This window comes from Rutidosis leptorrhynchoides, chromosome 1 (assembly GCF_046630445.1).
Source record: "Rutidosis leptorrhynchoides isolate AG116_Rl617_1_P2 chromosome 1, CSIRO_AGI_Rlap_v1, whole genome shotgun sequence".
Classification (NCBI taxonomy): domain Eukaryota; kingdom Viridiplantae; phylum Streptophyta; class Magnoliopsida; order Asterales; family Asteraceae; genus Rutidosis; species Rutidosis leptorrhynchoides.
Window position 1 is genome coordinate 601,469,701 of NC_092333.1, and position 19,809 is coordinate 601,489,509.

Below are 19,809 nucleotides of genomic sequence, written 5' to 3' on the forward strand. Positions count from 1 at the left end.
TAGGTACACTGCCTATAAGTGTTGTAGAAAGGTTTAGGTATATCTACTCTATAAATAAATAAATAACTTGTGTAAAATTGTATCGTATTTAATAGTATTTCGTAGTAAAAATTAATAGTATTTTATACCCCTTCGCTTTAACATCAGTGTGGGATGCGGATGTTGTTGTTGGTGGTGGTGATGGTACTGTTGGTGTTGCTGATGGTGGTATTTTTGCTGTCGGTGCTGCTGCTGGTGCTTGTAACCTTTGCACCACATTCTCCAAAGCCACCACCCGAGCGTGAAGCTCGTTGACTTCTTCTATTACACCGGGGTGATTGTCGGTTCGGATGAGTGGACGAATAAGATCTAGAATTTGAGATAATATATAATCGTGACGAGACACTTTGGAAATGAGAGAGAAAATGGTGTCTCGAATAGGTTCGCCGGTAAGTGCTTCAGGTTCTTCGCCAAGAGGGCAATGTGGTGGATGGAAGGGATCACCTTCTTCTTGTCTCCAATGACTAAGCAGGCTACGAACCCATCCCTAATTCATCCAGAATAGGTGATAGCTGATTGGTTGATCCATTTCGGTTACACTGTCTTCGGAATTCGGGTGAATATCCATATCGAAATAGCTGTCGGAGTTTAAGGAATTTGAACTAGATACGGGATCCATCTTGTATAATTAGGGAGATGATTTTTGATATGAATTAGATTATAGAATTTAGTTTGGTATTCTTCAATACATAATTTATATATATATATATATATATATATATATATATATATATATATATATATATATATATATATATATATATATATATATATATATATATATATATATATATATATATAATACCAAATTCCATAAATCACGGAGAAATTTTCGAAAGGTGTCAGGAAAAGTTTACAGTAACAGATACACTAAGATATGAATTTTGTCTATACTATCTATGCAATCAATGCAATAAGACGCGTTTAGACTTAAGATGATAGACAGGTAATTTTCGACAAGAAATGATAAGCAAAACTTTTGACATGCAGACACGGTCGAAGTCCAGACTTACGAATGCATCCTAACAACTATCAGTTAGACACACTAATGCAAGGCCTGGTTCACTAGGACCAACGCTCTGATACCAACTGTGATGATCACTCCAAATCCATATGGATGAACACGTCATTCATCGATTTCATTGCGAGGTATTTGACCTCTATATGATACGTTTTGTAAACATTGCATTCTTTTGAAAAGGCACACCATAAATGAATATTTAAATCAAAGGTTTTAAACAGCTGATGATTTCTACATATAGACAATCACCGTAAATAATAGTTTACAATAGTACTTCCGTTGACAATGCAGTCAAAATAAGATACATGGTGATGATTTGGTGAATGCAACATTTCCTTGAAAAATATGCCATGTAAGACTCCATGCACATAGGTTGTCTAACATATAAGCAAACAGCGGAAGACTTCTAGGGAACCTGAGAATAAACATGCTAACAAGTGTCAACACAAAGGTTGGTGAGTTCATAGTTTTAATGTTTCGTATAATCTGTATATAAAGGTGGATCACAAGATTTCAGTTGTTTTATCCAGAAACGTTTATCAAAATATTCTACAAGATTGAGCACCCTGGTAACTAAGCTTTAACGTCTATATAATAATACCTCTGTTTTAACATACATGCAACCAACATGTACAATACACGTGTGATGACCCGGGAATTTCCGACTAAATTTAAACTTAATCTTTATATGATTTCGACACGATAAGCAAAGTCTGTAATGTGAGTATCAGAATTTTTGAACTGTTTACATGGATAACATTTACCCTTCGACTATGTCCGATGATTCACGAACGATTGTGTGTAAATATATATATATATATATATATATATATATATATATATATATATATATATATATATATATATATATATATATATATATATATATATATATATATATATATATATATATATATATATATATATATATATATATATTAAATTTTCAAATGTGTTATTATATAAAATAAGTATTACATAATTAATAATATGCAAGGTTAGTATATTAAATGTAATTACAAGTTAAGAATTAGTTGTATTAGTAATATTATTGTTATTTTCAATACTAATATTAATATTAGTATTATTAGTATTATTATTATCATTAATGTTATTATTAATATTAGTATTATTATTATAAACATTATGATTAATAAATATCATCATTCTTGTTATTTATAATACTATTATTATTTATATTAATAATATTAAAAGAGTTATTATTATTAATATATATATTTATATTTATTAATTATTAATATTAATATTAATGATATATAAAAAATGGATAGTACACAGACAGTTTCCAAAATCAGTTGCAGATCACTCTCAACTTTTATCAATTTTTGTTTCTTGTCTACAATTTGTTATCTGTCAATTTCAAGGTACATTACAGAATAAAATTTATTCCTTATATAGATATATGCATTTGAGAAAGATAGAAAACTAAAAATAAGCTCGACACTCTGTACATTCATCTTTTTCACCATATTTTGATTTCGAATGAATTTCCAAAATGTAATAATGCAGTCTTGTTAGGAATCATCTATCTAAACTATCTGTAAGTTTTCAATCTTCAATTCTTTCTATCAATTTCTAATTTGAGAGTCAAAGTTTTGGTTTTCAAAGTCAACTAAGTGTTCTTGAATCAAATTCGAGTTTGTTTTGATATCTCCAGTTAATTTGATGATTCATAAAGTTTATAGGAATGATTTGCAACACAATTCATGTTGTAATCATAACCTATAACACTCTTAATCTAAAAATCAATTTTTGAGTTCTTGAGTTCTTCACAGTAATATACACTAACGTAAATTCGAAACAAATTTCAAAAACTAAAAATGCAGAGTTGTTAGGAATCATTTACTTAAACTTCCTGCAAAATCTCAAGTTCCAATTCTTAATAACGAATTCGAATTTGCGAGTCACAGTTAAATTGTCAAAAGTCAACTGTTTTGTTCTTGGAGAAATTAGAGCTTGTTTTGATGTTTTAAGTTAAATTGATGATTTTGATAGATTTTAGGAATGATTTGAAACATGTTTCATGTTGTAAAGATTGTCCAAAACGAACTCAAAATTGAAAACAAATTTTTTTTTTCCTAGCTACTAGCAAAGCAGTAGGATTTTTTGTGTTTTTTTTCTCATTTTTTTATATCATGAACACATTTTTTTTTGTTTCATGTTGTTTACAAGTCATAAATGAAAACCCGTTCGATTGTTGTTGAGTTTTTGCCCCCCGTTTGATTTTAAACTTGGTGAAGAAGATGATGAACTAAGATGAAAGAAATACTAGATATATATGTTTGGGTTGCCTTATAAGTCAGAAAAACATGGATGGCAGAATGGTTAAGGGTGTTTGCGGGTGGGCGAGAGGTCTCGAGTTCGAGCCCTGTTTGGGGCAGTTTTTTTTAGAAAAGCTCTTTGAAGGTAGTTCTCATTTCTAAAATTAATATTATTATTATTATTGTTATTATTAGTAGTAATATAATTATTACTATTATTATTACTAAAATAAGAATTTATGATCATTTAATAGTATTGTTATTATGATTGTTATTATTAGTATTATAAATATTATTATCACCATATAAGTATGATAATCATTATTATCATTATTATTACTAGTATCATACTATTAGTATTATTATTATTACCCTTAGTCAGGTATTTCTACGATTATTAATTTTGCAAAACAAAAGATATATATGTAAATATATTATAACATAAAATATACTAATATTACATAAAAATTATGTTTCAACTAATATTATTGATATAACATTAATTAAATATCAAATAAGTATCATAATATATTATATGAATAATTAATACATAACAAATATATAAACTTAATTGATTTATACTATAATGTGTTAATACTTGATATAGGTTCGTGAATCCGAGGCCAACCCTGCATTGTTCAATGTCGTCATATGTATTTTTACTACAAAATACATTATAGTGAGTTTCATTAATCCCTTTTTAAATGCTTTTGCAATATATATTTTTGGGACTGAGAATACATGCGCTGTTTTTATAACTGTTTTACGATATAGACACAAGTAATTGAAACTACATTCTATGGTTGGATTATCTAATCGAATATGCCCTTTTTTATTAAGTCTGGTAATCTAAGAATTAGGGAACAGACACCCTAATTGACGCGAATCCTAAAGATAGATCTATCGGGCCCAACAAGCCCCATCCAAAGTACCGGATGCTTTAGTGCTTTGAAATTTATATCATGTCCGAAGGAGGATCCCGGAATGATGGGGATATTCTTATATACATATTGTAAATGTCGGTTACCAGGTGTTCAATCCATATGAATGATATTTTTGTCTCTATGCATGGGACGTATGATTATGAGAAATGGAAGTATGAAATCTTGTGGTCTATTAAAATTATGAAAGGATTATTTATATTAAACTAATGAACTCACCAACCTTTTGGTTGACACTTTAAAGCATGTTTATTCTCAGGTATGAAAGAAATCTTCCGCTGTGCACTTGCTCATTTTAGAGACATTACTTGGAGTCATTCAGGACATATTTCAAAAGACGTTGCATTCGAGTCGTTGAGTTCATCAAGATTATTCTTAAGTCAATTATAGTTAGATATATTATAAAATGGTATGCATGCCGTCAACTTTCGATGTAATGAAAGATTGTCTTTTCAAAAACGAATGCAATGTTTGTAAAATATATCATATAGAGGTCTAGTACCTCGCAATGTAACCAAATGTAATGTATTCGTCCTTGTGGATTAGGACGGGTCGTTAGAGTTGGTATCAGAGCAGTGGTCTTAGCGAACCAGGTCTTGCATTAGTGAGTCTAACTGATAGTCGTTAGGATGCATTAGTGAGTCTGGACTTCGACCGTGTCTGCATGTCAAAAGTTTTGTTTATCATTTTTTGTCGAAAATCATCTATTTATCATCCTTAGGAAATTACCTGCTTATCATTCTTAGTCTAGACACATCTTACTGCAATGATTGCATGAATAGAGTATAGACAAAATTCGTATCTTAGCGTATCTGCTAATTCATATCTTAGCATATCTTGTACTGTAGACTTTGTCTGACAACTTCCGTAGATTCCTCCGTAACATATGGGATTTTAGTATTGTATACGCATATGTGAATTATGTATTGCAGGGTACTAATCTACATCCTATAATCTGTTTCTTATCGAAAATACTTCATCTGATCGTACGAGATGAATCCCTCAACCAGTTCGAGTCCCTCAGACTTCGATAGCTAATCCGATAGTTATTCCGACAGCTATTCCGACACGGATGTTCACCTAAGCTCCGGAGGCAACGTCACCAGAATGAATCAACCAATCAATCATCCCCAATTCATCTGATGGGTTCGTAGTCGACTTAACTGATGGAGACGAGAGGAAGGCGATCCTTTCCACCCACCAACCGAATTTACCTCTTGGCAATGAACCTGAAGCACTTACCGGCGAACCAGTCTGAAACACCATTTTCACCCCCATTTCCCGAATATCTCACCACGATTGTATTCTATCTAAAATTATAAACCTTATTCATCCGATCGTACCGACCGACAATCATCCCGGAATAATAGAAGTCAACGAACTTCGCGCTCGAATAATCAATCTGGAGAATATGGTGCAAAAATTACCAGCTTCAACAACATCACCGGCACCAACAGTACCATCAATAACAACACCAGTGCCATCAACAACCCATGCCTCGACGTCTCATTCTATACCTTGAGTACAATTATCGTTCTATATCATTTATCTTCGTTCAACATGGCGATTATGTAATCTCTAATGTTTTAGAGATTATATATTCTTGTTCCAACGGTAAATCAAATGAGTTTAATATCATATTGACTCATTAAATCCATGATTACATCTGAAGAAGATATATATGTATATATTTTCATAAAGATTGTAATTAAAAAAAAAAAAAATCTTGTGTACAAACTGTTAATGGTGAAAATATTTTAACGGGTAGGTAATACCCGAGGAATATTTAGATTTCACATTAATAAGTTACACTGTACATTCTTCGAATCTAATTCAACAGTCATTTACTATCCTGCTTACGTCCACCGATATACAAATCCGTTCACCATAGAATAACCACATTCATCCAATTTCATATTTGGATTTTGATTTATCATAATCCAACAAGTGGCATAATGAAGAAAACATTGGACAAAATAAAATTTGTTAGAAACAAACAAATTAACTATGAGAAATTTTGTTAAGAATCCACGCTAACTGTTCCTAACTAATTGTTCCCAGCTAACTGATTACACTTTATTTATCGCAATTTAATTATCGCAATTTACATTCTCGCAATTTTATTTATCGTCATTTAATTTCTGTTATTTACTTTACGCACTTTATTTATCGTCATTTAATTTCTGTTATTTATTTTACTCACTTTAAATATCGGGACACGTATACAAGGTTTTGACATATCATATCGACGCATCTATATATATTATTTGGAGTAACCATAGACACTCTATATGCAGTAATGCGGGAGTTAGCTATACAGGGTTGAGGTTGATTCTATAATAATATATATAGTTTGAGTTGTGATCGAGTCTGAGACGTATACGGGTCACGATACGTATTAATTAATTTCTAATATTATATATTAAACTATATATGAATCAGTGGATTGTTAACTGTGGACTATCGACTGTGGACTAAAAACATTGGACAATTAAAATGAATTAAAATATTGATTATAACCTATGAAACTAAACAATTCTTCAAGTTGCCACTTGATTTCGTCTTAAACATCATTTGTATATTCACGATTACATTCTGCGTTCAAACCTTTCATGATTCTTGAAAATACCTCAATCGAGAGGATGAACCAACCGCACTTCATTTACGGAAGAAAATATTGATGCATATAGCTATTCACCTGGAAACTCTCGAAAACCTGAGTAAACATTTAACACATAGCTGTGTTAATTTCTTTAGTGTTATTATTACCCAAAATAACTTTGCAATCCCTTTCCAAATTAGCTAATTTTGTCACAGCTCCAGCAAGTCAACTTCGACTTTTCATTCGAAACAACCTTATTATAACCTTGATTTATATGTGTACTCTTTTATTGTTATCGGGAAACCTTTTATATTCCATCATATTACCAGCAGACGTACCAACAACCTCGTTGCTCCTTGGTTTAAATCTCTCCGACAAATCACTATATATATCTGCTGAAGTCTCATCATGTACTCATCCGCATCTTGTAACGAGAACTGACATACCAATTACCGGGAATCAGCAATCAGTACCTTGAAAACTCACAGCATATCTACATCAACAGTTATATGTATAACATTCATCTCTTAGAATTATGATCTTCCATTCTGAAATTCTGAAAAAGCTGAAATACAGCAGCACAAACTGTACACGACCTTAACTGTCTAAAATTTGATGATAAAGAATGGAGTTTTGGAAACACTCAATAGAAAATTTAGTACCGGAAAGCGAATTATGCGAAACTATGAAGGAAGCCGTGGACAAATCACAAAGAATAAGTTTGACTTCAAAGAATCTAAATGATTCTGTTTCTGATGAAATCTTTAGCGAATACCTTGCTTCCGAATCTAAACCCTTACAGATAAATCTTCTTCATCATCCATCGATGTTAGAAATTCCAAGATAACATCGTATCTTTCATTATAAATATCCTCCATATTTATGAAGATATTTTCATAATTATTCTTATCTGAAATCAATAATCTATTCGTGCTATCAATGTTACATCATATAGAAACTGTTAGTTTCTATATTCTGTAAACTTTCGAGCTTAAAATATGAATGTTTTTGAAGTAGTGTTGGGAACTGATGCATGAGTTAGTATAATATAATGACACTTGATCAACGTGATTATATTACAGTAAGTCATGCTGAGTTTCTAATGAAACGTGATGATGGTTCACAGTAGATTATACCATCATCATGTGTCATGTTACATAAATCTTTCATTCTACATAACCTCCAAACATATCAAGAAGAATATATTCTTGATAGTTCTATCGTCTGTATTTTTGATAAATTTGAAAAGCAAATCGTGCTATCACGTTCCACCCTGCTTAAAACATTATAATCATTCAAAACTCTATATCTACAAATTCTAGACCATTATTCGTTTGACTTGGAGTCGGGAAGAGAAAACAAGAGCATGGAGCTCCGAAAAATAAAGGAAAATATAAAGCCGATCACAAACATAGGAATTACAAACCGTGTATATCAATGTTTATCGCCACATAAAGACACGGGAGAATCAAAAACACTATAACCCCAAGGGCGAAGTAGAAGAAAACAGATTCCTCCGGTGAAAGTTGAAAAAGGAGAATGATTGTGGTGATAGTCATGATAAGGACAAGGATCAGAACTGGATTAAGCATTTTCACAATCTTTTGGATGTATGAACTAAGAAAGAAAGTATAGGAATGGTGAGGATAATGGAACGGAAGAGCTTAATTTATAGTGGAAATATCATACAGAGTAATCAAGGCAGATCACCGTATTTAATTATAGAGATCTTAATTTCCTTACTCGCTGAAGAAGCAAATCTTTTAGATTTCGAAGATTTTCTTTAAATCCCTTGAATTTCGGAATTCAACCCTGACTACGTCAAAAGTTAAGACGCACCTTATTTTCTAAATTTAACCCTGTTTACGTCAAAAGCTAAGGAAAATCTTATTTTTCTTCAATTCACTCTTTTGCGATAGCTTCATTCGTATCCTTAGAATAATCGAATTATTTTATCCTTATTATTCAATGATGATAAACCTCTAATTATCCACTCATATTGGTCATGAAAACATTTTTATTGTTAGCCATGACCACCTCACTCAAATTTCGGGACGAAATTTCTTTAACGGGTAGGTACTGTGATGACCCGGGAATTTCCGACTAAATTTAAACTTAATCTTTATATGATTTCGACACGATAAGCAAAGTCTGTAATGTGAGTATCAGAATTTTTGAACTGTTTACATGGATAACATTTACCCTTCGACTATGTCCGATGATTCACGAACAATTGTGTGTAAATATATATATATATATATATATATATATATATATATATATATATATATATATATATATATATATATATATATATATATATATTAAATTTTCAAATGTGTTATTATATAAAATAAGTATTACATAATTAATAATATGCAAGGTTAGTATATTAAATGTAATTACAAGTTAAGAATTAGTTGTATTAGTAATATTATTGTTATTTTCAATACTAATATTAATATTAGTATTATTAGTATTATTATTATCATTAATGTTATTATTAATATTAGTATTATTATTATAAACATTATGATCAATAAATATCATCATTCTTGTTATTTATAATACTATTATTATTTATATTAATAATATTAAAAGAGTTATTATTATTAATATATATATTTATATTTATTAATTATTAATATTAATATTAATGATATATAAAAAATGGATAGTACACAGACAGTTTCCAAAATCAGTTGCAGATCACTCTCAACTTTTATCAATTTTTGTTTCTTGTCTACAATTTGTTATCTGTCAATTTCAAGGTACATTACAGAATAAAATTTATTCCTTATATAGATATATGCATTTGAGAAAGATAGAAAACTAAAAATAAGCTCAACACTCTGTACATTCATCTTTTTCACCATATTTTGATTTCGAATGAATTTCCAAAATGTAATAATGCAGTCTTGTTAGGAATCATCTATCTAAACTATCTGTAAGTTTTCAATCTTCAATTCTTTCTATCAATTTCTAATTTGAGAGTCAAAGTTTTGGTTTTCAAAGTCAACTAAGTGTTCTTGAATCAAATTCGAGTTTGTTTTGATATCTCCAGTTAATTTGATGATTCATAAAGTTTATAGGAATGATTTGCAACACAATTCATGTTGTAATCATAACCTATAACACTCTTAATCTAAAAATCAATTTTTGAGTTCTTGAGTTCTTCACAGTAATATACACTAACGTAAATTCGAAACAAATTTCAAAAACTAAAAATGCAGAGTTGTTAGGAATCATTTACTTAAACTTCCTGCAAAATCTCAAGTTCCAATTCTTAATAACGAATTCGAATTTGCGAGTCAAAGTTAAATTGTTAAATTGTCAAAAGTCAACTGTTTTGTTCTTGGAGAAATTAGAGCTTGTTTTGATGTTTAAAGTTAAATTGATGATTTTGATAGATTTTAGGAATGATTTGAAACATGTTTCATGTTATAAAGATTGTCCAAAACGAACTCAAAATTGAAAACAAATTTTTTTTTTTCCTAGCTACGAGCAAAGCAGTAGGATTTTTTGTGTTTTTTTTTCTCATTTTTTTTATATCATGAACACATTTTTTTTTGTCATGTTGTTTACAAGTCATAAATGAAAACCCGTTCGATTGTTGTTGAGTTTTTGCCCCCCGTTTGATTTTAAACTTGGTGAAGAAGATGATGAACTAAGATGAAAGAAATACTAGATATATATGTTTGGGTTGCCTTATAAGTCAGAAAACATGGATGGCAGAATGGTTAAGGGTGTTTGCGGGTGGGCGAGAGGTCTCGAGTTCGAGCCCTGTTTGGGGCAGTTTTTTTTAGAAAAGCTCTTTGAAGGTAGTTCTCATTTCTAAAATTAATATTATTATTATTATTGTTATTATTAGTAGTAATATAATTATTACTATTATTATTACTAAAATAAGAATTTATGATCATTTAATAGTATTGTTATTATGATTGTTATTATTAGTATTATAAATATTATTATCACCATATAAGTATGATAATCATTATTATCATTATTATTACTAGTATCATACTATTAGTATTATTATTATTACCCTTAGTCAGGTATTTCTACGATTATTAATTTTGCAAAACAAAAGATATATATGTAAATATATTATAACATAAAATATACTAATATTACATAAAAATTATGTTTCAACTAATATTATTGATATAACATTAATTAAATATCAAATAAGTATCATAATATATTATAAGAATAATTAATACATAACAAATATATAAACTTAATTGATTTATACTATAATGTGTTAATACTTGATATAGGTTCGTGAATCCGAGGCCAACCCTGCATTGTTCAATGTCGTCATATGTATTTTTACTACAAAATACATTATAGTGAGTTTCATTAATCCCTTTTTAAATGCTTTTGCAATATATATTTTTGGGACTGAGAATACATGCGCTGTTTTTATAACTGTTTTACGAAATAGACACAAGTTATTGAAACTACATTCTATGGTTGGATTATCTAATCGAATATGCCCTTTTTATTAAGTTTGGTAATCTAAGAATTAGGGAACAGACACCCTAATTGACGCGAATCCTAAAGATAGATCTATCGGGCCCAACAAGCCCCATCCAAAGTACCGGATGCTTTAGTGCTTCAAAATTTATATCATGTCCGAAGGAGGATCCTGGAATGATGGGGATATTCTTATATACATATTGTGAATGTCGGTTACCAGGTGTTCAATCCATATGAATGATATTTTTGTCTCTATGCATGGGACGTATGATTATGAGAAATGGAAGTATGAAATCTTGTGGTCTATTAAAATTATGAAAGGATTATTTATATTAAACTAATGAACTCACCAACCTTTTGGTTGACACTTTAAAGCATGTTTATTCTCAGGTATGAAAGAAATCTTCCGCTGTGCACTTGCTCATTTTAGAGACATTACTTGGAGTCATTCAGGACATATTTCAAAAGACGTTGCATTCGAGTCGTTGAGTTCATCAAGATTATTATTAAGTCAATTATAGTTAGATATATTATAAAATGGTATGCATGCCGTCAACTTTCGATGTAATGAAAGATTGTCTTTTCAAAAACGAATGCAATGTTTGTAAAATATATCATATAGAGGTCTAGTACCTCGCAATGTAACCAAATGTAATGTATTCGTCCTTGTGGATTAGGACGGGTCGTTAGAACACGCAATCCAACATATACTAAACTCAAATAGCATACGTATGTTTTATAGTTCAGGCTAGAGTTTCTATACCTGGAATAGACGGGGAAGTCAAGCCCTATGGATCCATATACTACTACTCGCGCCCACCCGTTCTTATAACTGGCAGTTACTAGTTACCAAAGCTAAGGGATTTTCGGTTCAAACTCAGTGTAGAATTTAGTATGTACTTGTATCCATTGCGTTTAAAATAAAGTGCATGTATTCTCAGCCCAAAAATATAGATTGCAAAAGCAATTAAAAAGGGAGCAAATGAAACTCACCTTAGCAGCATATAAAGTCGTTCACCAAAATGTGACCGAAACTCGAATTACCAAATAACCGTAGATCTCAACCTAGAGAACATATGTTGGTCAATAAATGTCTATCAAGCTAGGTCAGGTCATAGTGTATCACAATCCTAATTTTCGAGATCGACATACAAAAGTTATCCAAAGTCGTTTCAAAAGATCAATTTTGACAATAGTTCAACAAAACGAGACGTACCTTATATAAGGATTCATTTACTCGATTGGTAATATTCAAAAATCCAATTTATCAATCTTACAAACAAGTTGTTTAAATATTAATTGCAGATTCAAAAGCAATTCCAATTAACGTCAATCATAATTCAGTTGACCATATCTTTTGATTCGTTCATCGAAATTACGCGATATCTAAATGAAAAGTTATTGATTTTTCGCCAGCTTTCCAAAAACATGCATATCATATACCTTTTATCAGTAATATATGTATTTAATTCGTGATTCAACATTACAGACTTTGCTTATCGTGTCGAAAACATTAAATCATTTAAAGATAAAGTTTAAATTTGGTCAAAAATTTCCGGGTTGTCACAACTTCTTTCTACCCTTCTTCTCACCGCGATCAAATTTCATACCACGGTTGTCGGTACTTAACAAAGAACCGGATGTTGATTCCCCCGAGTTTCTCCTACGAGTATCTTCACCAAGAATCAAATCCCTTATTGCTTAAAACGCTAGCTTAGTAGTTCCCGTAGAGCTACTAACCGCGGTAACCGTACCCGACCAACTTTTCGGTAATGATGAAAGCAAGATTAGTGCTTTTAGTTCATCATCAAACTTAATCTCTACCGATTCAAGACTTGAAACGATATTATTAAATTCATTGATATGATCCGTTGCACTCGTACCTTCCTTCATCTTTGTATTGAACAATTGACGCATGAGAAATACCTTATTAGAAGCGGTAGGTTTCTCATACATGTTAGAGAGTGCTTTCAAGCAAGCAAACGTCGTCTTCTCATTCACAACGTTGTATGCAACGTTCTTAGCAAGTGAAAGACGAATAGCGCCCAAAGCTTGACGATCCAAAAGCGTCCAATCGGCATCGTTCATGCTTTCAGGCTTGGTCTCTAACAAGGGTTGGTGTAGCTTCTTTTGATACAAGTAATCTTCAATTTGCATCTTCCAAAAGCCAAAGTCTCTCCCATCGAATCGGTCGATTCTAAACTTCCCGTCTTCCGCCATCGTTCCCTTAACGAAACCTTGTGCTCTGATACCAGTTGTAAGGATATTAGGACCCAAAACAACGCAAGTGATTCAACAAGATCACTCACCGATAGTAATTCTACAAGATTACTAACCCACTTAATGAACGAAAGATTATAAATGCAAGAAATGTAAATCGACACAAGAGATAACGTGGTTATATGCAATCGTTGTGATTGCTTTAGTCCACGGACCAACTAGAGAATGTATTTACTGAATATTTGTGGTGTGTTTACAATGAGTTACAAGAGGGTCTATTTATATAATGGTTTAAGGAGTAAGCTAAAAACAATTCCTTGAAGCTTCATGTAAGTTTCCTGACAGCTTCATGGAGGCTACATGTGAGTTTCCTGACACGAAGCTACATGTGAATTTCCTCACAACTTCGTGGAAGATACATGTGAGTTTCCTAACAATTTCGTGGAAGCTACATGTGAGTTTCCTAACAACTTCGTGGAAGCTTCGTGTGAGTTTCCTGGAATCTTCCCTCTAATTGTTTAAAGTTCTCCATATCTCCAACAAAGCTATCTATGAATGAGCCTCTCTAACTTCCCAAAAAAAACTACAAACAAACTAAACATACAAAAACCGAGATAAACATGAAAATACAAGAATAAAACCAATCGAAGAGCGTAAAACAATAAACGGGCCTTCAACAATCAACCTCGAGGAGTCGAGGACCCGTCCTTTTTAATTGTGTAAAAAATGCATGGTATTTATATAATTATGCAAGGAGACAATGTTGTCGCTTATTTGAATTGACAAGTGATAAAAGTTGATACATATATCATATGGAAATATAAGGTCTGTATTTGTATTTGTACGTGTGAGTGTGTTTTTGGTTAGGCAATAAGGGTTAAGGCCTCGGCATTTGTCAAATAATATGGGAAAATAATACTCGTAGCAAACACGCACCCTTTTTGTCGACTCGAACTCACAACTTCTTGATGAGTTATGTTGATACATCCTATCCTAATAATAGATTATGTAATTGGAAACATCCTAATAACGGTTAAAGGGATGGTAAAGGAAATGGAGAACTAACTCGATTGGTGAAAATTATCAATCTTTCCAGTGGTGGTTACTAGCAGTCACTCACGAAAATGCTGATACAAAATGTGGTACGAACAAGACAAGCAAGTGCCATGTACAACTGTTTCTTGTTATCAACATTGACTGGAAGACCATGTATCTCGGATTCAAAAGGTTAATCATCGTACAAAAATGTGAACCCAACTATAAACAGCATCCATGATCATATAATAATCACAACAAAACACGAAACGAGGAATCGGCATGGCAAAGTTACTTTTCCATGTATGATGATAATACAACACAACAACCAAATGTGCAAACAAAAATAATATAACCAGAATATGTCAGAGTACGCAAGAACCAACAGAACTTGTTCGAAGATAACAAATTCGACAAACAATTACAAAACATATCAGTTTCCTAGATACCGCGTTCAGACTGGTGTTCTTTTTTGGCGGAAAACTCATTACCGTAAAACAGACCAGAATAAAAATACAAGCCCCTACCCGAATTACAGGCAGTAATTTAGTGCTAAAGAACGATCAACCAGCAAAACCATGACACGACCTACAAGTTTGACCAGCAATCAGTACAGTCTACCTTACAACGCAAAGTTAAAACAAGACAGGGAAGCAGGATGAAATCGTGCGACATGCACCAAATCGGTAAGAACACACAAAATAAACAAAAGCGTCCAGATACAACCTGCAACCCTCCTGCAATAGCTGATCACATCCACGAAACCATAACCAACCAACAAGGAAACAGCAACCCAAAACCAAAAATTGAATAAGTTTACTAACAACAACTTTAGGCAATTTTCAATCGTTATTACACAATGAGGCTACGATTACAGATCTTCACAATCATGCAACTTTGTATTTAGCAGATACAAAGGTTAATTCCCACAAAAACTATATGCATGACAGTTTTAAAAAACATATAGCTATAATGCCAACTTGCCAAGCAATCCAAACCAGGTCTGTTAACCCACTTTTCAAGCTACAGTTTTGGAAACAAACCTCCTAACAAACAAGTACAGAATCAAACTCCTTTTAGAAGTTAATCCATGACAGAAACGGTTAATGAAATTCAATAAAAGTTTGCAGGTTACTTCTTGTGAAATCTAGACTCGGGCGTGTTGTGTCTCAAAGGAGACAGTGCTTTCCTCGGTGAACCAGATTCAACAAAGTCAAGTTTCGTCTCAGTAGGACTGCAATCTCGAGGGCTAGACTTGCGTTTATTATTCTGCACAAATATACATATGGTAGCTGTTAGATAATACTATATACTATACTTATTTTATTCGACACAAATATTATCTTAGCTAGAATTCCAACCTTCAAGGAAGCACTATTATGCCTTCCCCCAGAATCATTCAGTTTTCGTTCTTTATGGAGCAGCCTCATTAATCTCTTATTCTCCTTGTCCAGCAAGTTGTTTTCTTCAAATAAGACTTTAACCTAATCATGCATTAAAACCCAAGTTTAACTAATCATAGAAACTCACAAACACACACATGTATACACATACAAACGCACCTCGTCTTCAGCTGTTGTGAGATTATTCCTCAGATGGTCCTTTTCTTTCTGCAGTATCTTTAGCTCAGAAGCCACTGCTAAAACTTTTTGTGTTAACGGCCTCAAGCTACAATTCAAAAAAGATTTGAGTTGAAATTCAGTAAACTAATTTGGAAATCAGGAAATAAAACTTTCTGAAAAGCATTAACCGTACTTAAGAATGAATTTAAATTTATTATCACGAACCTTTTCCCCATTTCCAGCATTCTTTGGCACATGTCTACTCCACTGTTTGCCTCTAAGAAAGAATGTGCTGTGGATGCAATATCATCTTTGTTGATCAAAGTTGATAGCAACGTATCAAGGAGAAAATGTTCCGTAGATGCTGGTTCTCTCAGGTCCCCAACCTTTAATTAAGTAAACTGATCATTATTATAATCAAGTAATCAAGTAAAGATGTAATATTTATCACTAATCAAGTAAAGATACACATTTAGAGGCTCATTATTAATTTCCATTAATATAAAAAACATTTCTTTATACCACGGTGAAAAAGTAGCGTAAACTTCAAACTCCCATCACAGCTAATTTATCAATTGTGTACTTTTCAGTTTTAATAATGCCAATTACCCAAATGTTTCTTGAATATAGTTCAAACGTCCCTTTAATTCATGCATCTTACATGTGAAAAAAAAGATCAATTACCTGTTTCTCCTCTAATTGATGCTTATAGAACAGAAGTTCTTTCGACATTTTACTCAACTCCTCTTCCAAATCATTGACACGCGACTCTGCCTCCTTGGCTCTGTTATCTGCTTCGTTCCCAAAGTCCATCAAAGCTTCTCGGTCCTCGTCATACAACGAACACTCATCCTCCAACTTCTTACACTGCTTTAGCAAATTAGTACATTCCATAGCCAATTTCTGATTCTCTTCCACAAATTTCTTTACAGCTAGTGCATTCATGCTTGATTCGGCCTACATATATTTCAGACAAAAAAAGTAATAAGTACCATCATGAATAAGCCCACCAAAGAAAAGTTATCTAATCTATAGTTTCTTTCTAAGTCAAAATGCTAAATCACTCAATCTAAACTTCAAAAAACACTGCTCTGTTCCAACAACGATCTTTAGCTTTAGAGCCAAAAAAAGTTCTATTAACTTAAACATGTTCTACTGGTAGCATAAGCTATAAATTTTGGTACAGTCATCAAAGTAAAAAAATCCTATTTAAACTCGAACTCGTAGATTGGATCGAATCGTATCAAATAAGACACTGTTCCATCCCTGAAAAGAGACGTGTTTTAGATTTTGATGACATGAATAATCCTTTTCCATCTTCATATCATCCTAGCACCAACATTTTTGAACTTTTTCTATACTAGTATACTAGCAAATGATACAAAGTTTGATATATTTTCACTTTATAACCTAAAGAAATTTTATTAAGACATTCAGCTAAACAGTAACAAAATAGACCTCACAAACCACCAAAGTGTAAAATTATTATAAGTAAAAAAAATTCAAAACATAATTTTCTTAAGAATCCTAAACTTAATCATACTCATAATCAGTTAATAAACCTCAGGGGTATCTAAAAAAATTAATATTTCTCACTTTCCACTGCAAGAATAATCAAGCCCTAATCAAACAGTCCCAAACAGGCTATCTACTAATATAAATAATCACACAAAAATTAAATAAAAAACAAATATTGACTGTCATATAGATGCAAGTGTAAATGAAATTCATAACAAAAAGGAAAAAAATACAAACCCTAGCACACTCGACGATGTGATCTTTTTCATTCAATTTCGCTTTCAAATAGAGATACTGATCTCGAAGACGACTCACTGTTTCCTCAGAAGATTGAAGCTTCAATTCAAGAGTACGTGTAGATACAGGAAGACCGAGCGAATACTCGATCGATTCACGAATGTAATCATCAGTTTCTTGTGGAATATCCATTCAATCGATCTTTATGATTGTTACTCAAAAGTTTTCTCGTATGCAATTTAAAGACAATAGATCAAAAATAAACCCTAGATGTACACACAGATGGCAGAATTAGGGAGATAATTGAGCGGATTTTGGTCTGAAAAAAGAAAGTGAGAAATTAGGGTTCTTTTGAAATCTATGGGAGAGCCGTTGGTCTCTTTTTAGTCTATTTTTTCTACGGAGTATTTGAAATTGAAACTATATTTTCATATTTTACCTTTCTCTTTTAAAAAGTTTATTAACGGCCCTCTCATTGATCAAAAGTTATATGTTGTGAAAGTTATCATTACCATATTACCATTAGCATATATATATATAAATCAATCCAGAGCCCCATTCACTCTTCAATTAGTCTCTAACTAGCAAAATGGGCTCGTGCGATGCCGCGGGGTCTTTGGGTCGAAAAATCATAGTTAATGGAGCGTTATGTATTTACAAAAGTTAAAACGTTTTGCTACGGGTGTTTTTAGTTACACGTAGTTAGTACCTAGGTATTTAGCGTTTTTTAGAAGTGTCCGAACGTAGTTAGTTTTGTTTAGTTGATAAAATTATTTCGAGTCTAACGGTGCTGGTGAAAAAATTTAACTCTCATTGAGCAGGAAGATTCGGGCTGTCGTTGTGTTTAGCGTTTTTAAAAAAGTGTCCGTTTTAAACGTACTTTTTATCGTTTTGTTCATAAAATTATTTCGAGTAAGACGCTGCTATAGAAATTTTTTAACTCGCGGCGAGCGGGCAGATACGGGTTGTCGTTGTGTTTAGCGTTTTTTTAAAAGTATTCGTTTCGAATATAGTTAGTTTCGTTTTGTTGAAAAAAATATTTTGAGTTTAACGATGCTGGCGAAAAAATTTAACTCACAGCGAGTAGGAAGATACGTGTTGTCGTTGTGTTTAGCGTTTTTTTAAAAAGTGTCCGTTTCGAACGTATTTTTTATCGTTTTGTACATAAATCTATTTCGAGTAAGACGCTGCCGTCGAAAAAAATTAACTCGCGGCGAGCGAAAAGATACGGGCTGTCGTTGTGTTTAGCATTTTTTAAAAAGTGTCCGTTTTGAATATAGTTAGTTTCGTTTTGTTCACAAAAGTATTTCGAGTTTAACGGTGTAGTCGGTGAAGTTTAACTCGGAGCGAGGAGGAAGATACGGGCTATCGAAGTGTTTGGGTGGAGTTTTTATTTTAATTGAGGGAATTGACGTTTTACCCCCTGTAGTTTGGGGTATAGTTTTTGTAAGCTGGCTTTAGTTAAGGGGTTTTTTTTAGATGGAAATTTGGGCGATTGTCGTTTTGGGCATTTATTGGGTGGGGGTGGGGTCAAAACGACCAAAGTTGGCGAGTATTTTAGTATGTAGTTCGGGGTATAGTTTTTGTAAGCTGGCTTTAGTTAAGGGGGTTTTTTTAGATGGAAATTTGGGCGATTGTCGTTTTGGGCATTTTTTGGGTGGGGGTGGGGTCAAAACGACTAAAGTTGGCGAGTATTTTAGTATATAGGTAAATAAATAAATAAATAAATAAATTGTTATTGTTATTTTACATTTTGTTTAATTGTTACAATATTATATTGGGTTATAATGTTTTTGGGTGATTGGGTGATCTAATTCATGTATAGTTTAATATCATTTGAGAAGTTTTCAAATTTAAATGTTGTTAT

General features: G+C 32.0%; 1 protein-coding gene across 1 annotated transcript; it reads right to left on the reverse strand.

Annotated features, from left to right (window-relative positions):
* Positions 1-15,729: 15,729 nt before the first annotated feature.
* Positions 15,730-18,134, reverse strand: LOC139884155 (uncharacterized). Its single transcript, XM_071868229.1, has 6 exons — positions 17,943-18,134; positions 16,872-17,144; positions 16,413-16,573; positions 16,188-16,293; positions 15,987-16,109; positions 15,730-15,894 (listed from the first exon to the last, which is right to left on the reverse strand). The coding sequence occupies exons 1-6, from the start codon at positions 18,132-18,134 to the stop codon at positions 15,757-15,759; spliced, it is 993 nt and encodes a 330-aa protein (XP_071724330.1). The 3' UTR covers positions 15,730-15,756.
* Positions 18,135-19,809: the final 1,675 nt, after the last annotated feature.

Bases quoted from the DNA above. Each gene is read 5' to 3' on its own strand.
- LOC139884155 (XM_071868229.1), bottom strand. From the start codon at position 18,134: ATGGATATTCCACAAGAAACTGATGATTACATTCGTGAATCGATCGAG. The intron at 17,145-17,942 runs GTTTGTATTTTT...AAATATATGTAG, and splicing joins ACATCGTCGAGTGTGCTAGG to GCCGAATCAAGCATGAATGC. The intron at 15,895-15,986 runs GTTGGAATTCTA...ATATTTGTGCAG, and splicing joins ATAATAGTGCTTCCTTGAAG to AATAATAAACGCAAGTCTAG.